Genomic DNA, 21571 nt, shown 5'->3' on the forward strand with positions numbered 1-21571 from the left:
ATTCAACTTTTGAGAAGACCTCTTATAAAAGTTTTGCTTCAAGAACAAGTCTTTGAATAGATTTTCTCAGATGCCGGCCTTTTTAAAAAAAATTAACTTAGATGCCCTGGAACGAGATGATTGCAGAAATTTCATGGCTTTCAAAATTGACGTCTTCAGTCTATCTACTTATAACAAAGGATGAGAGCAAAAATGCACCTTAAGCCACTGAGCCATGAACAAATTACTTATAAAATTATCAGAACGTTCCTATGATTACTTATCAAATTATCAGAACAAAGTTTATAAGGAAAGTCAAAAAACACATCAGATCCATGTGAGATATTTTATTTCAAAGTCAAGATAGTTATAAAATCTACTTCTGAATGATAAATCATCTAACCCTGTTCAAAATACACTAGCTAACTACTGTTCTTAATAGTTTTTAGCAAAAGACACTAAGCAACTCTCCAAACAGTTGAGTACGGTCACTGCTATACATGCACCACAATACAAACGAATGAAGGCTGCCTTGGCTAATACCAAGCAAACTGTACCAACCTTACAAATAATACTACTCTTAAACTTATCAGCACGAAAACAGATCGTTTGATCGAAAAACAACGGAAGAATATCAGTTTCGTTTTAACTCTCACGATAAATGAGTGATACAGAAACATTAATAAATATGGCATCAAATATGACATAAAACATCCGCACTTAAAGACTAAATTTTAACTTGGACGTAAAAATATTCTCAATGCAGAGGGCCTCAACAGTGAATATTATATTCTTACACCTGGGAGATATGGATACTCTTACTGTAGACGGCCTAGTAAGTGAACATTATATTCTTATCCCTAGGATATATATATATATATATTTTATACTATAGAGGGTTGTATCACTGAAAAGACTGGTGACCATTCAGCTTATAATCGGAAAAATAAAGATTTTTACACCATTTCGTTTCTTATCCAAATGCTAGAAGCGAATCTCTTCAGTAAGCAATATGACGGTGATTTTTTTGTTCTTAAGATGCATTCCCTACTTCCCGGAGACAGTGGTAATGGGGTTTTTGGTCAAGTGGACTTTAATAATCCTCCTGTTTGTAAGTTGGAGCTGTCGTTATGCCTTTGATACTGTTGTTTTTTAAAAATACTTCCTTGAAAATGAGAAGTTCCCTAAAAGTGTATACTTTCATTTGTAATGAACTTTACAGGACCTTAAGGGTTTCTTCTTAAAAAAAGGATTACCTTGTTTTAGAGAAGAATGCTTACTAGCTGAATAAAATTCCCTAAATCAAATGAGCTTAAAAGGCGAGCGGCAGAAAAACTATTGTTTATGGCAAGGGCAAGGTTAGCTGCTAGTGAAGGTTGAGCAGCTAGGGGAGCAAGGAAGGTGGAGCTGCTAGGGAGGTTGAGCTGTGAGGGGAAGGTTTGGCCCAATAATATTGCTATTAATTCAAGATATAAGGACGATTTCTAAACTTTTCTTAATAAGAAGCATTTAGTGCAGAAAATGTTTATCACAAAACTATTCTATTTAATAAATATCACGCGCATATTAGAGACAATAATCGTCAATAGAAACACAAATGCAGATATCTCTTAATGTGTATGCAACTCGCAAAATCAAGAATTGAACAAAAAGTAGCTATGATGATTGATCAATCATTTTTTAACGATTCCGAGCTACAAATAACTACAAAAAATGTTTCCGGCGATAAAGGCGTTTCAGAACTACAAAAGGTAATCATATACAACAATTGGGGGGGGGGGGGTTTCCAACAGCAGCCAAAAGCAATGATGAGATTTTAATCCATAGCTGTTCAACTAGCATTGAGGATAGTTGCCTCACTTCAGACAGCCCACTGGCTTCTGCCTCAAAAGACGATAGTTTCAAAAAATTACGAAATACGTAGTTTGCATATACGAAGTAAAGGCTACGGAACCCGAAGGGCCAAGGAAGAGGAGGAAATTGTATCTACCTGTAGCCAACACAATTTATAGAAGTTAAAAAAACTCTTTAATGGCGATTGTAAAAATGTGTAAAAAGTGACAATTTTTAGGTTCTTGAACAACCAATGAATGCTTTCAACAAATATTGAGGTAGCGACCGTTTATCAATACAGCTCGTAATAAAAGGATTACTGAATTCCACAAATGCTATAGGCGTAAAGGAGAATTTGGTATGCTACTGTTTATTAGCTGATAATAACGGAAGTCACTGAAGAAACGCTGTAGTGCTGTGATAAACGATGGCAAATCCTGAAAACAAGAATATCACACAGGTAAAGATAAACAAGAATATCACATAACAAGATGACACAGAAGTAGCAATACAATTAAATATCACTGTCATTACTGTTTCAAACATTGCATTGATCAGCTTTAATAAAGGGCAATGTTAATTACTTTTCTTGTTCTTAACTTGAAGATAATAATATACGAGTTTGTAATATTGATTTATACAAGAAAAACCTGTTAGTATGACAAGCATACTGTTCTAAAAATAGATGTAAGTTAAAAAATTACAATCTTGGGAACAACAAAGATCTAACGTGAAGTAAAGAAAACCAATGACATTTCAAACAGTCGCCTGGAGACAAGAGTCACCTAATAACTGGGCTCATCAGTACAGCTAGACTGAATAAGGACCTAAAGCTGACCTAGGACCAGTTATTAGGTTGTCGGTGACAAAGAATATGGGTGGAAGTGTTAAAACGAAAAAATAAAGACTTAGCTAAAAAACAAAACTTAAAATATTCAAAATAGAAAACAAATTTGTTAGGGCTATCCACAAAAATTAAATTTACAACAGATATTTAAAATGGGTAGTGCAAAATAAAGATATAGTTTTGCTTTAGGTAAAGAGTTAGGAATCAAACAAAACTTAGCAAACACCAGTTTAAAAATGCAGATTTCAAATAAGGTACCTCTTGGTTTTGGAAGGCTTTAAGCATGTCACTTTTCTGATGATCAGTTATTCCTTGACAACGCAATAGGTAATGCTGCATAAATTCCGAGTTGAAGGCCCTCAAATCGACTGACGCCATTGTGTGAATAGTGATTATAATGTCCTCCTTTAGGAGGTCATGTGACTGGTTGACCAGTGAGTCTAACAACACTTGAAGGAAAGTAGAAAGCAAGTTGGCCTGAAAGACGTGCTAAAAGGAAGATCGAGAAATTTCATTTATCTTATGTTGGAATAAAAAGTTTGTCTGAAATTAAACAGAAAAGTAACAGACAGTTATTCACACACCTCTATGTTACTTGAACTCGCTTACCCGGGAAGTCCTCAAGGAAGGGCTTGCAAAGGTTAAAAACCGCCCACTTGGGTCAAGAACAGAAACGTCTGTTCTCTTAGAACTTCAACACCAAGAAGATAATACTGAAATCTATCATAAAAAATTTACTGTCGATTTACATTACCCACTATATTCAGTTTCATGATTCAAAGATACGTGCTTGGGTATAATGACTATATCTATATCTTGTAATTACCTTATAACCAACGCAGCCTAGAGTGAAGTTTATCCATCATAATCATCATCATGACGGAATAATAACAAGATATAGATAAGTTAATAGCAACTAGGTCCCTTTTTCCTTCCAGTATTTCACTACGCATACAGTGCATAACGATTTGAAAGCATCAAGCATCAGAATCTCAAAGTAATATATTGACGAGCCTTTGAGGGATAAAACTGACCTTTGTGTACAGTTTATACTTTTCATTCAAACTCTGCATTATTTCCAAAGACTTCTTGAACATTAAAATATCATTCTCCATCAATGCCTGACCAATTTCCTAAAAATCGTAAATGCGAGACCATAACTTTCAGGTTAAAAAGAGGAAAGGACACCACAAAAATCAATTTGAATTCTTAAGTGTGATGTCACAAAAAACTGTTTTTTGAATTTTCGACTTTTGTCCACATAACCTAAAGGAAGGGATGCGACACTGACTAAAAGGAACATTGATACAAAAAGAATTCTGCAGCTTGAAGACAACAGAGTATGGCCTTTGAATCAAAATTTTAGAAAAAAAATAGCGAGGCAACGCTGTATACCTTGATTATTAACATAAAAAGGTCTTCGTGTTCCATGGAGTCTTCTCCGGACATTTTCGAAACGACGTTAGACTTGAAGAAGAATCGCCAGTTATGAATAAGCAGTTGATGAAGAAGTTCCAGAACCATGATGTTGATATCAGGAGCTGGGAACTGCGAAGGAAAAACGTATGCAATGAGATTCAACTGCTATTAAAGGCACGCTGTAGAACCCATTCAAATGATGCCTGTAAATATGACGATATTCAGAAGCTAATAACATAATACGTTGTCTAATAGTCACCTAGGGTGGTTGTGCGAGTCAATATTTATTCAAATGACCACGAGAGAAGGATGACAGCGAAATGAAAGTGACGTCAGATCACGTCTTGTTGATGCTCAACCGAAATCATTCCATACAGTGTGCATAAAAGCATCACAATTTACAAAATATAAGAAAGTCAAAAAGCATGCCACATTAACAATTTTTTTATCTCAAGTGGTATGAGACACCTACCAAACATGTCTCAAATATACCGAAAGCAAGTGAGGAGAATCAGCAGACACTAAGCGCTAGTCGGAAAGGTATTGAAGCCATGATACTTCAAATCAATTCTGGCAGCAGAACTACATTAATGGCATAGAACGTTATCCAACAGGGATTCGGTGAAGAAATATTCCAAACTGTTATATATCTTCAATATTCTTCTTATAATTTTGTCATTCTTTGTTCAAACGGAAGATTTTCAGTTTTAGTTTAGCAAGCCTTTTCTTAATATTTGTTTAAAATCCTTGTTACAGTATCAACTCTCCAGAATACTTCTGTAGATTTTCTCAGGATTTGCCTGCCTTTTCTTGGGCATTGCGTAAGAAGCCAAAACTTAACATGCTACTTACAAAAAGAAAATCAATGTAGCATTCGACTGCAGTAGTAAGGGTGACACATAGGACCATGCCCTATAGCTGCACCTTGCAGTGGAGACAAAAACATTTGAAATGAATGAATGAAGAAATAGAAACAAACCTTGCGTATAATTGGCATGACTTGATGCAAAACGAATTCGATAATACTTGGAATAAGCTTCTTGAATGACGACTCGTGTTCTTGGACGACAAATTCAAGCATTTTCATAAATCTAGAATGAAAAAAGGATTTGCTAGCGTTGTAAGTAGAGATTTTTGTTTGCAAAATGCTTTTTAAGCGTCGTCATAAATGTCGATGGAGAGTTAAGCTCGAGGAAGCATGAACTCATCAATTCCAGCGCAAGTGACAAAAGGAGACATATTTCAAAAGAAACAGTTTACAAAAAAGAGGTATGTACCAAAAGGAGGCATGTATCAAAATGAGGCCTTTACCGAAAGGAGGCATATTGCCAAGTTTTCAAAAGTATGTATACTTTCAAAGAACATTCGCATTGACCACATTAGATAACATTTTAACACTGCACTGCATATATATATATATCTTCCTCTTTTTAACCTAATGTTTCGTAACATATTCGCTTAAAGGCCCTGTGGTTAAGTACACAATCAACAAAAGCTGACTGCATGTGTATCTTGTAAAGACTTCATCTAATAAATGTTACATGTTACAGGATATTCATGGAGAGCACGGTTTATGGCATCATTTCTAAACGGAATGATGGGAAAACGCTGGTTATTCGTACTTACTTCTCAATAACTCGATAACCAGCATCGTTGTTTTCTTCCACAATTTTGGTAATCTGTTCCCTGGAAACATTGAAACAAAAATAAATAATGGGCACATATGATAGAAGACATTTTGAATGATGAATAGAATTTGATCGAAACTAAAGCTTGAAATAAGGATAAACTTGTAAGAAAATATGGTAGGCTAAAGGCTAAACATACTCGAAGGCTAAACAAATGCACCATCAAAATAGACCTATGAAACTTAAGCCTATTGGTGTGATCAACTCAAACGTACCTCGTGAGCAATCCAAGCAACTGTTGGATTATATTTTGTACAAAACTGACCCCGACTTGAATTTTCAAACTTTTCACTGTCACGAGGAGCAAACTGAGAATTTGTTCAGCAACGTCTGGGTGGAAAAGAATGCAAAACTTTAATCTAAAGATGTTAAAAGATTTAGGTGGTTCAATAAAAATTCTTAAAATTTGTTTACAGTTTTATTGTGATAAGACAGTAATTGTGGTACCAAAAGATTTGGGAAAAATTTCAAAAAGTGTAAAAAATATTTTTCCGACTTCATCACTTAACAAAAATCTTCCTTGCTTTGAAAGATGTTTTATAATAAAATATTTCTTATGAAATATTAAGTTAATTGTGCTTGGAATTACACTGTCCTTTCTCGTTATTTTTGTGCCAGTTTTCATACGAATTCTAATTTATTTTTGAACAGCGAATAATGTAATCATTTTTAAAGTAAAGACACAGTAGAAGGTAGTTATAATAAAGTAGTTTCCAAATGATAAGAAGTTGGTTAACCTTTATCCAAATATTCAAACAGAATTTGGCAGTCATAAACATTTTCGGACGTGAAGCTTAGGAAACTAGCGCACAGCTCAAGAACATGTGAGCCCAGTCTATGATAAGATTAATTATCAATTGTCTACAGATATATGATATTAGTTACTGGAAAAAACAAACCTGTTTGAGTAAGATACACTGGGAAGAGATCTGCTGCTATCTGAATAGCATCTTGAGTCGACTGTTGAACTATAGTCTTGGACTTTGTTCCTTGGTCAGAGACTGTCTCTACGATTCCAGACAGTATACAGCAGATTCTTTTGATGAAATCTTTACCTGGAAATTCAAACCAACTCAAATGTTCCTGTATCCCAAACTTGAAAACTAAAAATCACCGTCACTGAAACTGGTTGTAAAAATTAGAAACTAGCACTAGAATTGAAATCTAGCGACCTTTACCTTTTCTTTATATTAAAAGCTTTTTGCAAAAAAGGAAGTTTCCATTGGAATATTCGTGTGTGTAACTGTATTTAAACATTTTATCCTACTAAATGTAAACATACCCAAATCGACTAACACTAAAGATTACAATTGAAATCTTTAGCAATTAACTAACAAGATCCTTAGGAATGTGTTTTTGCATTAACTGATTAACCCATCCAAATTATTTATCATTTTTGTCAAAAACACTTTCGTCTGATACAAGAAGTTGAAGGCAAAATAGTCCAGATTTTGAGGGCGAGTGATCTACTACTGTTGATCCAAAAGTTGTCTGATTTAGCCAATGATGAGCACAATAAAGGAAATGGTATCACGACATTCATAAATCGGGTTTATAAATCGTGAGCAATATGACAGCTGACACACTTACATCGATTCCTTTCTTCAAAATTCGATGACAAGACTCTAATCTCTGGCAGATGCTGATACTCCCTGGTGAACATGCTGACAAGGCTCTTGTGATATGAAGAACGCATCTCCCATTCCTGTGTATCATAATGACAGGAAACGGTCAAAATAAGCTCTATAAACCTTACAAAAAAGTAAATTAAAGTTCCACGTTTCAACATTTCACTCTTTTCATTCTAACTAAGGAAGGTTTTAAAGGCTAAACTGTACTGTCTATAGAGGATACATAGAAACTTTCATGAAATTTACACAAACCATTTTAAGCTCGATACTGGGGACTCTTTCATTTTATGACTGCTACTTATGTATAGAGGGGCGAATTCCTTTAAAAAATACAGGTCTTTAACGGCTCATGAGCACTGTTATAGAGAAAACTGAAGGGGCTTTTGGTCCTATCCAAATATATTTCTATTCGCTTTACTATGACCTCGTAAATAGCCTACATAATGCTACTCACAAAGTCCTTTTTATAATACGATTCGGTAACACAGCCCAATGCCTGCCATCCAAGCTTTCATTGGCTTACCCATTTTTTGAAAGCTCCAATCACCTCTGATCAAATATTTAATGTCCATGATGCATCATGCTAATTGGAAAACGAGGCTAGGTGTGGAGCAACATACCTTCTTATGCGACCACGTGCATTCTACTTTTTGATTCAACATTTACCTTCGGGTTTAACTGAAAATAATTCCCTTATTGGTAAAAAATGAGATCCTTCTTGTTGGTCATTCATTTGCATATAATAATAAAGAAAATATGAAAAAAAACGCACTTGATTTTCTTGAGGCACTAATGGCCACGTCAACACAAAAGTATTGGATAAAGCACAGCTTATCAACACTTGGATCTACGAAAAAAAACAATGTGCAGTTAAACCTATCTAAATGCTTTGATTGTAACTTCCTATCATGTCAAAGGACATATCACACATAACATTAGAGTCCTACTATGACATGATGAGATGTATCACATTACTTCAAATAGCTATATTGATTGTATATCTCAATGCAGTATTTGTTGTTCAGTCAAGGTCGGGAAAGAAAAAGGAAAAGGCTCGAGACTGTAAATGAGTACTACTCTTTAACCAGATTTCTCTCTTTGAAAACTTTACCGATCTCTTCTAGGCCAGAACCAGAAAACATTATAGTGCATTCAACGCCCAAAAATCTTATGATATCAAAATTTAGATAGACGCAACCATCAAATGTAGCAATTGCAATGTAGCTTATAGACAGTGGATGCGTAATGAGAAAACAATCGCAAATTCTGTACTCTTTCCATATAGGGCTTGTGTGGGTTTAGCTATTCGTTATCATAAATATATGATGAGAAACTTCAGATTAGTCTTCCAGATTTCGATAAGATCGTAAATCTAATCATAGATATGCATGGATCTGATTGTGATTGATATTCAGCTCCATGGTCGGAAAATATTTCCCGGCTATTTGCCACAGCTTGAAGCTAGCGACAATGTAATCAAGCAGTATCAAAAGCTTAAGTTTTCATTACTACATATAGGTAATATCATATACAATCACTGCCAAAAGTCTTGGAACACCAACGTAGGTTTTCAAAGGCGAATTCAGCCATCCCAATCTCCCCCTAGGAACGATGTTGATTTACTATAGAAAAAAGAAAGGGGTTATGGAGTACGCTTTTTCTTGTGGATTGTTTGATATTTTTCTATACTTTCAACATTGTTTTGGGGGGAAAGGGGGGCGAAAGTGGTAGTATTCAAGAAAACAAATAAAAAATAGAAAAGCACAACGCAAAATGTTAGGTGTTCCAAGTTATTTTGGCAGTGATTGTAGGTTTGACTTTGAAGCTTACATTTAGTGGCAACGCTTCCAGGCCACCAGCATTCATTGTCCCATAGAATTTCTGAACAATTTCTAAAGCCAGGAAGAACTGCGGTCTGACTGATGTCGTTAAGGAATTCAACAAATGTGACGCAGCTAACAGAATCTGAAGGGGAATCTGAAAAAAGAAGGCAGATTTAAAGGACTTTGCACCAAGTCGCTGCGAAGATTACAAAATATTTTGAAGTTACTTTAACGTTCAATAATCCGAGAAAATTTAGGCCAGGGATAATTATGAAAATAATTTGGTTCAGATTAGAAAAAATCGAATAACAAGACTGTTGAACTACATGATGGTTGAATAAGGGAAGCGGGAATGTAGCACGGGTTGAGTTTGACATGTGACTTTACAACGAAGATAACACTGTCAACCACTTTCAAAAAATTTTCTTGTCATTACAAAAAAGAGACATTGTCTAAACGAGTCTAACAAGCCAATTCATGGACAGTGCAATAATGGGTGACGAAATTTGAAGACAAAAACGTTCCACTTGCACCAAATGTCGACACTTTTAAGATGTCAAGTTATATTTTTAGTCAAGCTTACGGTCGACTGAAGAAGTGGCAGTGTTCCCTCCAATACCGAGACTGTGATCGACTTGAATTTATCAGCAGAATCATTGTTTTGGCGTTTTGATTCCAAATTGAACAATTCCAACCAGTGCGAGAAAGCTTGCAAACAAGACAATCCATGGGCGTGGCTAAAAATTGAGAAATGTTCCAGTGAAAAGCAATAATTCCATGAAATGACTTTGCTGTAGTTAAAATCATTCTAAGAAAAGAGAAAAAAACCTCGATATAAATCAATTAATTGGAATTTGTTGCATAAGTTTCAAGCGCAGGGAAAAACCACAATGGAAAGCAAAAAGAATAAGACCAATTCACTTACACATTAACAAAATCTTTCGTTATAATGTCTGGTTGGGCATTTTTTATTGAGAAAAGCTTGTAATATGTTCCAAATAAAACCAGTTGACAAATCCTTCGAAAGAAGATCAAATAAAAATCACAGAACGTGAATATTACATAGCCAGTAAACTTTACGTAAACCTACACACGATGATTGATTATCTAAAACATCGGGATATCATTTAACAAGCTGAGACCAAGCAAAATTCGCAAATAGGTAGTGATTGTGCTTAAACAGAATAAGTTTTTTGGCTATTCTTATTGAAATTTATACCCCTAAATAAAGGCTGGAAACTATGTTACTCAACATTGTCCGACATAAATTAGGTAAATTATAATTATTTTAAGGTTTCGAATCTTAACATCGAAATGGTAGGAATGAAAACATAGCGTGTATATCACTGAGAAGAATGAACTAAGAAGTATAAGACTTTCAAATTGATAATATTTCCAAAGTGCAGGTGCAAAGATTTGTACACAATCTAAAACAACGCACTAAACCCATTCTATGGAATCTTAAAGTAGCAATGTTGTTATAATGTAAATTTATCTTAAAAGGGTACACTATCGGCTCTAAAAGCCAGTCAAAATCAACTCAGCAAGAAATAAGCTACCGTTCAAAAATAACTTGTCCGTCTTGTAGCTTTCTGTTGAAATTCTCATCCCCAACAAAAAGATGAGCCAGCCGACCCATTGCCTGAAGGAAAGTACCAATATCCTTGAGACATTTATGAAGGTTTTGGATTTCAGCTTCTGATGTGATATCCAATCTTCTTGCTACAAAAAACAGCAAATCATCGGTTAAAACGGAATTACAACTAGATGAATTCCATGTACAGAGAAGCAGAAAGCTGCCAGAGGCAAACGATGATAAACAGCAGAGAAAATGTTGCTCTAGGACAAAGTCTTGGACCTAGACATTGATGGGTGCATTCGCTTCAAAAACAGTTTCGATACAAAAGAAAATCCAGAAACTCAGTCAATTGAGCAACAGTAAATCCAACATTTCCTTAGTACGGTTTACTTTTGAGTTTCTTTCCGCGAGAAACAATGTTTATTCAATATAACTGTATACGTCTAAGTCTTAAATTAAAAAGAAAATTATCTCAAATAGAATTCTAACATAATAAAAGTGTTACAAAAGAGTAGTTGTCAAATCTTATAAAAAATACCAGAGGAAACCATCACCTGAAAGGGAATGATCCGAAACGTGACTTGCAAGACCAAAATAAATATCAAGATTGGGCTGCAGAACTTCCATCTAAAATTCAAGGTATTCAATTTAATTCAATTAAATCAATTTGTAAAGAATATTTGTGATTTGCCAAGTGTTGGGGCATAGTCACCAAAGGTCATTTGTTTGCAATCGTCTTCCCTCAATTTAATTCCTCAGAACTTCGGTCCATTGAAGCTGTCTTCAAGCCTGTCTAACATGATGCGTTGTTCGAATAACCGTTTTATTGACGTGTATACGATCTATCAAATACGTTAGAATTTCGCCAGGCTTACAAGAATCTATACAAATGTTCGAACGAAGGTAGAAATTTAGCACCAGAAATTTAACAAAGATTAATGTAACCATCTTTTTACGTGAAAAAAATAACACGCAACTTCAATCATTTGTTACAAGTTTCTGACAACTGTGTAAGAATTTTCATGGTAAAATTGTTTCTTAATAAGATTTATTTCACAGACGCTTTCGTCTCAGATTAAAAGGGTAGTATAAATTTAAGGCTCACTATTTTCACGACGACTTCATCTGGGAAGATTTCCGCGATTTTCGACACAACTTCCAAACACTCTCGAATGAATCTGGCTCTCTCACTTTCAACCTATAATCGAATGACAGTTTATCATAATCAATAACTGACTAAAAACGTATTTTTACTGGCTTACAACTACCTTTGCTTGCAACTGGCTACCGTAAAATTGTAATTCACATGAACAAAAAACAAAAAACAAAAATATTGGCAGTTTCTCAGTTTGCTCTATGCACAAATAATTTTATTTTGTTCTTATAGGCCTCGTAATCGATGGTTTTTACACACCTCGTTCTCAGCTACGTCTTCGTCTAGTTCATCTAGCTGAACGTCATTATACCGGAGCTGCAGTTTCAGGAGCAATTTCTCAAGTAACTCCATCAGTATAGCAGAATACCTTAACAGCGAATTAAACACATGATTTGGTAAACAAATGAAAATATCCAGCAGATACCAAAAAATGAATAAAAATTAAAAAAAAGGATGGAAGAGGTTAAAATTTTCGAAACATTTTATTCTTTAAAAATATCTTTAGAGGGTAAGTGGCAATTGGTTACAAAATATATACATTGTTTAAAAAATACCAACACGTACTGATGAAATAACAGTTTACGGTAGTTGAGCTTTTGAAATTAATCGAAAAGACTTTCTTGAACTTTTATTTGAAACATAAAACATCTTCTTAAAACTCTGACGGTTATACTAAAAATATTTACTTTTCTCTAACGTTATTCTTTACTCCATTCGTTTCTTTATAGCTGCCAACTTTATCCAGTAAATAGTCGAGAAACGTTGACCATATCTCCAAACCACGAAAGAAACCGTTGACTGTAGGCTGCGAAGGAGTTGCAAAACAAGAGTACATTAAGAAAGTAATAGTCAGGAAAAAAGCAAAACAACAAGAATCCAGTGTTGTGTAACAGAATTTTGAAATATATTAAATTCAATAAATATATACTAATATTTCGCCCCGGAAAACAGGGCTTCATCAGAGTAAATGACAATGATAATATGGCGTTCATATTATTACTCATTGCAAGATTCACAGAATCTGGCGGGCAGCATATCCTGTGTTTCTTTCTTCTTACACGTAAATTAAGAAAACTTATTAAGCGAAAACCGATGCTCTGAATCATTTTAATATAATGTTCTGTTTTCGATATTTACTGACATTTTTCATGCTTTGACTATGCCGAAAGGCATGGCTATTTGACCAACAGCAAACGACAGCAAAACAGGCACAGATCAGACAAAAAAAATAGCCGTTCGTCTTAATATCTTAGGAGTAATAAGAATAAAATTAAATTATACATAAGCCTTGAAAACAACAAAAAATGCAATTATGTAAAATTTTCATTTATACAACTCCGTCAGCGCATATTCGGGGTGTTCATTAAGGCCGATTTCCATTTGACATTTTCTGTGCGCGCGTGCGTGGCGCCCAAATCTGAGCATGTGTAGCTAAGTGCTGCTGTCAAGTGGCCGAGCGCACAAAAAAGTTGAGACCCTATCAACTTTGGCGCTCACAGCGGACGCAAATCGAGACCACTTTATTTTAACTACGCATGCTCAGATTTGGGGTCTGAGCCCGCGCGCACAAAAAATGTCAAATGGAATTCGGCCTTTAGGGCGGGCACCTCCTAACAACTTTCTGATCAACATTTAACTTTACTCTTGAATTAGAACGATTAGCAAAGAGGAAAAACTGGAATAAGCATTCAAAGGAAGTTAGAAATGCGTCACAACAGAGAGCAGGACCAGAAGGATATCAAAGGTATATTCAATGAAAAAGACTGAAAAAGAGATAAAAATGCATTTTCTGTAAAAAAGGGTTGATGCACACACTTGAAAACAGTTTAGCTTCACTTCTAGCTTGTCTGGAGGAAATCTCTCTAGAATAAGCTTTCACAATGATAGCATAATGGAATTAATCTATGAGCATTGCTGTTGGAAAAGAAAAGTGTTTCATACTCTCTAACTTACATTATAATAGTGTTACCAAATCAAACTACATACCTGAAGCAAAGTGTATTTGACCAACAAGCTGAGCAGTTCTGCCGTGGGGAAATGATTATTAGGCTCAAACCTTTTCAGATGGATACTGACAAACAACGAAAGGAACTCAGTAAACTTCTCCAGGTAACTAGAAGCAAAAACAAAGAATCATTTAACGAGGGCAGACGATATCTATATAGGCTGCAACAAGACTCGACACGGGCTTCGTATTTCCAAGAACGATGATACAATTCCGCCGTGTTGAAGTCTTAAGGCAACCATACACTAAGCGAGCATATTGTGCTACTCATAGTTGAAATATCAAGACTTACCCTAACTTACTTGCTATTTCCAATGCTAATGCTCCGGGCAAACAAGGCTGATGAAGAGAATACAAATCATAAGATGACGCCCGTACAGATACAAGAGTGAATATATGTCAGTGAACCTGAAGAGGAACCAATTCTGAGGGTGCTAGTATTGAGAAATAAGCAGTTTGGAGAGAAATACGAGGGGCTATTGTCGATGAGAAAGAAATAAGAGATGGGGCAAGTAAAAGAGTGATGTCAGCAAAAGAGATGCAAAAAAAGTTTGGGCAAAGGAACGAACAGCGAAAGGTAAAAGATTAGCAGCAATTTACAGATTACTAGTCTGTATCGAAGACCGGAAAAAAGAAATCAGTGTTTATATATGCAAGTTTTCTACTGAGGTGCCTATAATTCATTTCCCTGATGATAAGATAATTTCAATAGCTTTGATTCATCACATGTGTCGCAGACCAATACGCAACTGTATAAGAACATGCAAGATAACCAATGGTGACAGCGGGTACTGCAGATTATGGAAAATTAGAGCCCTTCAAACCCACACCCCCTGGACATATATTCACTCATGCATTCATTGTAAGCCTGACATTAAATTTCTTAATCATAAATTTGATGTTTACCCGGAACAGATCTGCTTGGTCTAAAATAAAAAGGGTTATCGCAATCATAAATAACACATTATCAACCGTTTACTTATAAGGTTTAACAAGAAAATTGATATTCAAACTGACTCTAATGGAAACGTTGTAGCATAGTATGTCAGCAAAATTACACTTTCATGTTTTACGTTGCGGCGAAAGCATGCTATCGAAAATTGAGAAGGGGATTCAAGATTTAGGAAGGGGTGCAAGACTGGGAATGGGGTGTAAGGGTTGGAAAGGGGTGCCTATCCCAAGTAGTTTATAAAACCGTTGCCTCCACATAGAAGAAGAGAAAGGCTACAAGGTTTTGTTCCATAATCCTGAATGGCCACGCAGCATTATATTTGTAGAAAGAGGAATCTAGTACTGCGCATGAATTTGCAGTTGTTGGATTAAAGAAAGACAAAGAGTTTGACGTCATAACGGGTCACAAATTACAATGGGACAGCCTTCTTTTTTTCTGGATGAGTGAGGTCTAGTGCCTCTAATCATTCAATGAGAGTTAGGATGAGATCAGACGGTCAGGAAATGGCGGTCATGAATTCTGCTATCATTAGATCTTATGGTATCTTTAGAAAAAAAATTATACCAAAGAAATATATACTTTCAAAATTAAATGTTACAAGACTATTAGCACATACCGCTGCAAGTTGCCACTGATACCCACTACCAAGGTTACAAAAAGTTCAAGTAAAAGCAAATTAACTTACTTCTCATCTAGTTTTGCGAGAATTCCAGCTTGGTCCTGTCCAGAAGGGTTTTTTGTTAGCTGCTGTAGCAAAGTAAATGTTTGCTGAAACATTTTTACCAAGAAGCTTTCGTATTCCGTCGGGAAATAATTCTTTGAAATCAATTCATTGATGCAATTCATCGCTAGGCACCCTACAAATGATGGAAAATTTGAAACAGTGAAAGAAGAATTGGAATAACTTAGATCATCAGCATTGTACAGAAACTTCGAACTATATACTTCGAAAACCCCACCAAGGCTAATATTTTATCGGTATTTTTTTCTTATATTACAGATATTTAGGTGTTTGTAGACGTCACAGAAGCTGACATGTGATATTAATATGGAACGTATAAATAAAAATCTTGATACCAACGCATCCATTTTTGTTTGGCTTCTATAATTCTGGAGCAAATATGATGATCTATTTACGAAAGAGTTCCAGTTCGAACTAATAAAACTTAAACTTAAACACAGAACAGAAGGACTGAACTTAGAAGCATAGTCAGTCACATAGAGTGTTACAGTTCAATGTTGACATATCTTCTACTAAGATTAAAAGCGTCCCAATTTTTATGGAGAGGGAGGGGGATGTTTGATTATACATGGATGCCACTGGGTACATGTTTAGGAGTTTGTCTCAAACGTTCTGTTCAAGATTGTAGAAACACATGCACGTAAAGGTGGCTGGATTTCTCACCTATTTCATTACATTTGTGATCACTACTTCCATTTGAAAGACCAGCACATCCGTACTCGGCAAAAAGAAAGAATTTTGAAACGATATTTGGTGACAGAACACTCGACAATGGCATCCAACTAAAGAAATGGTTTATACAGCTAAGAGAAGAAATAACAATTTCTTCCGAAGTCAAATCCAGTGTTTGTAGTACTGAGAGGTCTTGTTTGATGGCGCTTACAGGCAGCCATTGGTTGGAACTGATAGATGGTGACTCCGTAGTCCCTGAAAGTGGAGATTTACTTCTGTTGTGAGTAGGGGAGCCACAAGGAGAGCCAAAGGGCGATCGATTATTTGGAGATGGTGGTGGTGTGCATGCATTATTTCGTTTCATCTTTAATGTCACTGCATCAAGAATTTCCATTATTCGAGACAGGGTAGTATCTGATTGTTCTAACAATAACGTCCTTAATTCTTGTTTTCTTGCAGTGTTCAAATCTTCTCTTGGTGAGATAAACTCCTCTGAAGTAATCTGAAGTATAGATAAACCAAGCACGATTGTTGATTCATTCTGTAAAAACTGCAAACAGAGTAGAAAGTTTTATCAATTTAGGCAGCTATATGCGTGGTATTTTTAGAGAAGGTGGAGCAAAAGACTTTGATATTCCAAACTTTATTCTCATGATCTAAGTCAATTACATTTGATTCTAAAATCCTACAAGATAAAACAAGACTATTGAAATACATGTAATAATAGTTATAAATTGCGTCAACATTATTGACAAAAAAATTGCAAGTGTGCTCTTACAAATCTTCTAAACATAATACAAGTCTTCAAAAATTCTATGTCAACTTTTGGAAGATTGGCCCTATTTCTATGTCAACTTTAGGAAGAAGACAGTGATTATACTATGCCATATACTAGAAGGATATTATGAACCTAACCTCCTCACTACCAGCAAGCAGGAGAACAGAGAGGGAAAATCAATATAATACCAGCAGCAAGAAACGATAATTACTGAAACATTTAAACAAGATAAATGTCTGTTAATTGATATGAACCAAAACCAACAGCTGATAAGTCTATCTCAAATCTCAAGGCTAATAACTGGCAAACTTCCTGTCTTTCATCATGACATCTCTTTTTAGACCACTCATAAGGATTTATACAAATGGGTTTGACTAGAGTATCAACACAACAACATTAATGGTTGCTCCGAGCTTGATACACCATTTCTAGATTTCAAAAGGCATTTCTTGGTGCCATAAGCAATCCATCCAACTTACTCCTCTTTATCATGCAATTTGCAAATGAATACACTCAACTTTAAACACATTGTCAACCCAGAAGTAAAAAATATTTACCTTGGCTTGTTGTAGCATATCAGCTTCTATCAATGACTAAAATACTCTCAAAAGTCTATGTTACATTAGGCATGAAATTATAAACAAGAATTACTAACCTGTAAAATATTGTGATAAAAATCAGGGAAAAACTGGGGCCAATCTAGTCTTCCAATGTTTACATAAACCTTTGCCATCTTTTTCTTTATGTACATTGGACAAACTTTGTGATTGGATATCAGAAACTGGGTTGTAAATTGGCGAATCTCTTGTTTGTCTGTTGGCTGCATGCCAAACCATTGCTGATTGACAAGTTTCTAAACAAAAATCATGAAAAAATTAATTAGTGATTACAATTAATGTAAAGAGCTGAAAATATCGTTAAAAGCTGTCAGCAAAGGAACCTGGGTTGCAAATGAGTTACATATTATTGATTCTTTTTAAGTGAAAAGTTGCATTCATAGCAATGATAGGTAATTAAGCTTTCAAATAAGTTATGGAGTGGTAATGACTGATAATACTCATGTATAAGAGCAGTATCATTGTCTGAAATAAGATTGTATCAAAGGTAAGATAATTTAGCATAACCATTACCTCCAATACACTGAGTGAGTACATGTGGACATATTCATTTTTCGAGTTCAGCAAGAAGAAAATACATTGCCTCCAGGCACCCTCCTGGTGACTAAAACTATCTAAAGCATTTTCTGCAAAGAAAAATCTTTTGCTCATATTTCTGCATACTTCAAATGCAAAGCAAGAGAATCTCATAAAAAAAGATGGGGAGGTCTAGGCATTATTGTATAAGTCTACAGTTTGATTATGGTGTTGATGGTGATGATCATAAGGACAAGCATTACAGTGGAATTAGAAGAGGTATAGGCTTTGATCATTTACAAACTTTGATCCACAAATATTTGCAATTAATAAAAATCTAATAAAGGTTGGAAAATGCTATTATATTTAGCATATTTTCTTCGCAAAAAGAAAACATTATTGTTATTGTGGAAAAGGGCCAACAAATAGGAAAACAAAGTTTCATGTTTCCCATTGTGTTCAAATTGGCCAGTGAAAACTAACTTATGTTCTAACAATGTCACCTAGGGAGAACTGCCAAGAAACAAGTGACTTCTTGACTCCAATATGTTCACAAAAGAGCATATTAAAATGGCAAAAAAGTCTACTGTGTGTATATACATCGATAATATACAAATATAAGTTTAAAGGTTGTTCCTTTAAATATTAACTGCTAGCACTTCATGGGGTCAAGGAAGCAGTGTAGGTGAAGCATATCGTGATTCAGAAATTTACACAATATATCCTTGTTTTAAACAATTAAAGAACTTTGTCGAAAATTCTAACTTTATGCTCAAACTAAAAAAAGGATCCCATTATAGCCTCTACATCAGGCTGGGCAACCTATGGCTTTGATTTTATTTTGACAAGCTGGGTTACGCACTAGAAGCATAGTAACTCCATTGAAAATACAGGACAGATGTAAGTTGCTGCACAAATGGGGAAAATTGTGTTTTGTTGAAATTCTAGTTCATGTTTTTTCAAATCGAAAGATAGAAAGGAAGCACCTTATCTGACAAAAGAATCTGTTTAACCAGCAAAGTTCTGTGTTGATATGATCTGTTAGATTTTTTTATTGAAAGATGCTTTCATTTTCTGTTCAGACTTTTCTAGCCTGACCTGCTCTTCTGTGGTACTAAATGTCGTAAATTTGGCCCCCAGGTTCAAAAGGTTGCCTGCCCCTGCTCAACAGTATTATGCCTTGTTCAACACCATATGTCATGATATAATTATTTAACAAACAAATCATGTGACATTTCTATATCACAGTTTAGGTCATGAAAGGTATTTCTTCATTTCCAAGACATTGGTTATAGAAAACATAATGTTGTCAGGCATAACTGATAATTCAACTTTCTGCTAATACAAATTCTTCCACTATCAAATAAAAAAAATTTCCCTTATAATTATACCGGTCTATGCCAACTTTTACCAATTTAAACTGTCAATAATTAGAAAAAATTTTCTTTTCTTTGAAACTTGAAAATACTGAAACTAAAATGTTTGAATAATAGTTCAAAAAAATGATGGTATACAATAGTATCATAAACAGAAATAATACCAATGCTTCTTTTTCTATCATTTGAAGTTGCTGGAGCAAAGAATTCATCAAGAAGGTTTTCTAACGCAGCCAGAGTTTCTTCTTGTGTGCCCTATAGGATAATGATAACAAAGAGAATGAAAACAAATAATATTTTATATGAATTGCTGTTAAACTTCAAGTTAGGTATATGTTGAAGTTTGAATGAAGGTCTAAAATCACAGTATTTCTTCAAATGCAACTAAAGTTATATCAAAATAGAATTTACATTATACAATTCTCATTGACTATGACATAATTGCTCAGAAAAGTTGCAGGGGTCATCTGACATGTAAGGCTTGAAACCATGCTATAAATTCAAAGGTCAATGACTTATATGGATCTCTTATCACATCACATGACCAGTGTGAAAACTATTTCCTGCCAAAACGAAATATATTGTTTTAAACTTTAAGCATTAAGAGAAAGAAAAAACCGGTTTGGATCAGCTTAAGGGAAGTTATCTCCAGTTTAGAGAAAGGTGTGGTAATATTTAAAAAAAAATGCAAAACTTTGAGTGTTTGTAAAATATGAGTGGTAAATGTTTTATGAGTTTATCGTTGTATTAATCCTAATTATGCATTATTGATGACCTCATTTATTTTTTTTACACTAGGGTAACGATGTCTAAAAAATGATTAATAAGTTGATCAATTTTGTATACAAATGTACACATTTTTTCGAATAGATAAAGAAAATTAAAGGTTATTAGCAGCTTCTTCTTGAATAAACTAATTATTCGATCAAATAAAATGGAATAAATTGTGTAAAAAGGGCACTGCGACTACCTGTCACTGTAAAAACTCAAAAACTGGGACCTGGATAAGGAAGACGATATAAAGGCTTCCTTGTTTTTTAGATTAAAGTTCGAAATTCGAAAAGACATAAACCCTTTGCCATCTAGATTTTTCTGCAAAAGCCTTCGTGTAACAGCGTTATCATACGGGGTGGAAGTGGGTGCGGCGATGTGGCCTAATAATTTTTAACAACGGGTATTAAGTCCAGTGCATTTTTAGGCCATAAGGCCTAACTCAATCCTATGAGCAAAATTCATGATCAAGAACAACAAAAAACTGTTTTATTTAGAACAACTCATACCATTTTATTTTGGCTTCTTTTACCCCCTTTTTATCAACTCACTGCATTTGTTGTTCTTTTAAGGCATTTCTGCGTCATCGTGAAGATCCTTACACCCTCCTGCCACCTCAACCTCGCAAACAGAAATGTCCCAGTCCTCTGCATGCTTCCGAGTATGACGTCACAAACGTCATTTCACCCACATAATAGAGATCTCTATTTTCACCCCCAACGCTTTTCAGTAGCAATGAAATAGTACTTTATGCAGTATCTCTCGCAAAACCCTGACTACGTAATGCTCTTAAGACTAAAATTTTGCTATGTTATACTCGATATTCAGGGCCCTCGAATCCTGGCATGCTTCACTCGCATTTTGTAATATTATTTGTTTTTGCGACCATTCATTTAATTACCACCCCCCTCCTCGACAAAACTTTTGTCAGAGAATCTGGAAGTTAAACTGCATTACGTTATTTTTCCGCCTTTATATAATAACAAAATTTACAATGGCATCCAGATAACTTGGTCAATTTAAAGCATCTGTTCTGAAACCTGAAAGTGAATGTTTTTAAGTTGTCATAGGCGTCACCTAAGACAAAATGCATGTCTGCTATACATTCAAAGCCAGGGGCGGACTGGCTAATTTTTTTGGCCCGGGCAAATTTTGATCAAACCGGCCCACAATAATAGCAAATAAAA

The 21571-nt window shown here is 34.9% G+C and overlaps 1 protein-coding gene across 1 annotated transcript; it reads right to left on the reverse strand.

Annotated features, from left to right (window-relative positions):
• Positions 1-311: 311 nt before the first annotated feature.
• Positions 312-21045, reverse strand: LOC135691550 (exportin-6). The gene is made up of 25 exons (XM_065209426.2): positions 20894-21045; positions 19778-19868; positions 18235-18347; positions 17760-17957; positions 16318-16876; positions 15598-15769; positions 13942-14068; positions 12642-12760; positions 12214-12322; positions 11905-11997; positions 11354-11426; positions 10780-10942; positions 10146-10238; positions 9804-9957; positions 9228-9374; positions 8170-8244; positions 7357-7471; positions 6666-6821; positions 5982-6096; positions 5705-5764; positions 5058-5169; positions 4055-4207; positions 3694-3792; positions 2918-3148; positions 312-2249 (listed from the first exon to the last, which is right to left on the reverse strand). The coding sequence occupies exons 1-25, from the start codon at positions 20894-20896 to the stop codon at positions 2148-2150; spliced, it is 3432 nt and encodes a 1143-aa protein (XP_065065498.2). The 5' UTR covers positions 20897-21045; the 3' UTR covers positions 312-2147.
• Between the last annotated feature and the right edge of the window lie 526 nt (positions 21046-21571).

The sequence above is a fragment of the Rhopilema esculentum genome, chromosome 13 (assembly GCF_057945365.1).
Source record: "Rhopilema esculentum isolate cy_ngs chromosome 13, ASM5794536v1, whole genome shotgun sequence".
In the NCBI taxonomy this organism is placed as follows: domain Eukaryota; kingdom Metazoa; phylum Cnidaria; class Scyphozoa; order Rhizostomeae; family Rhizostomatidae; genus Rhopilema; species Rhopilema esculentum.

Bases quoted from the DNA above. Each gene is read 5' to 3' on its own strand.
- LOC135691550 (XM_065209426.2), bottom strand. The intron at 18,348-19,777 runs GTATTATTTCTG...TTTTCTTTGCAG, and splicing joins TGATAGAAAAAGAAGCATTG to AAAATGCTTTAGATAGTTTT. The intron at 11,998-12,213 runs GTGTGTAAAAAC...ATTCGATTATAG, and splicing joins AAGACGTAGCTGAGAACGAG to GTTGAAAGTGAGAGAGCCAG.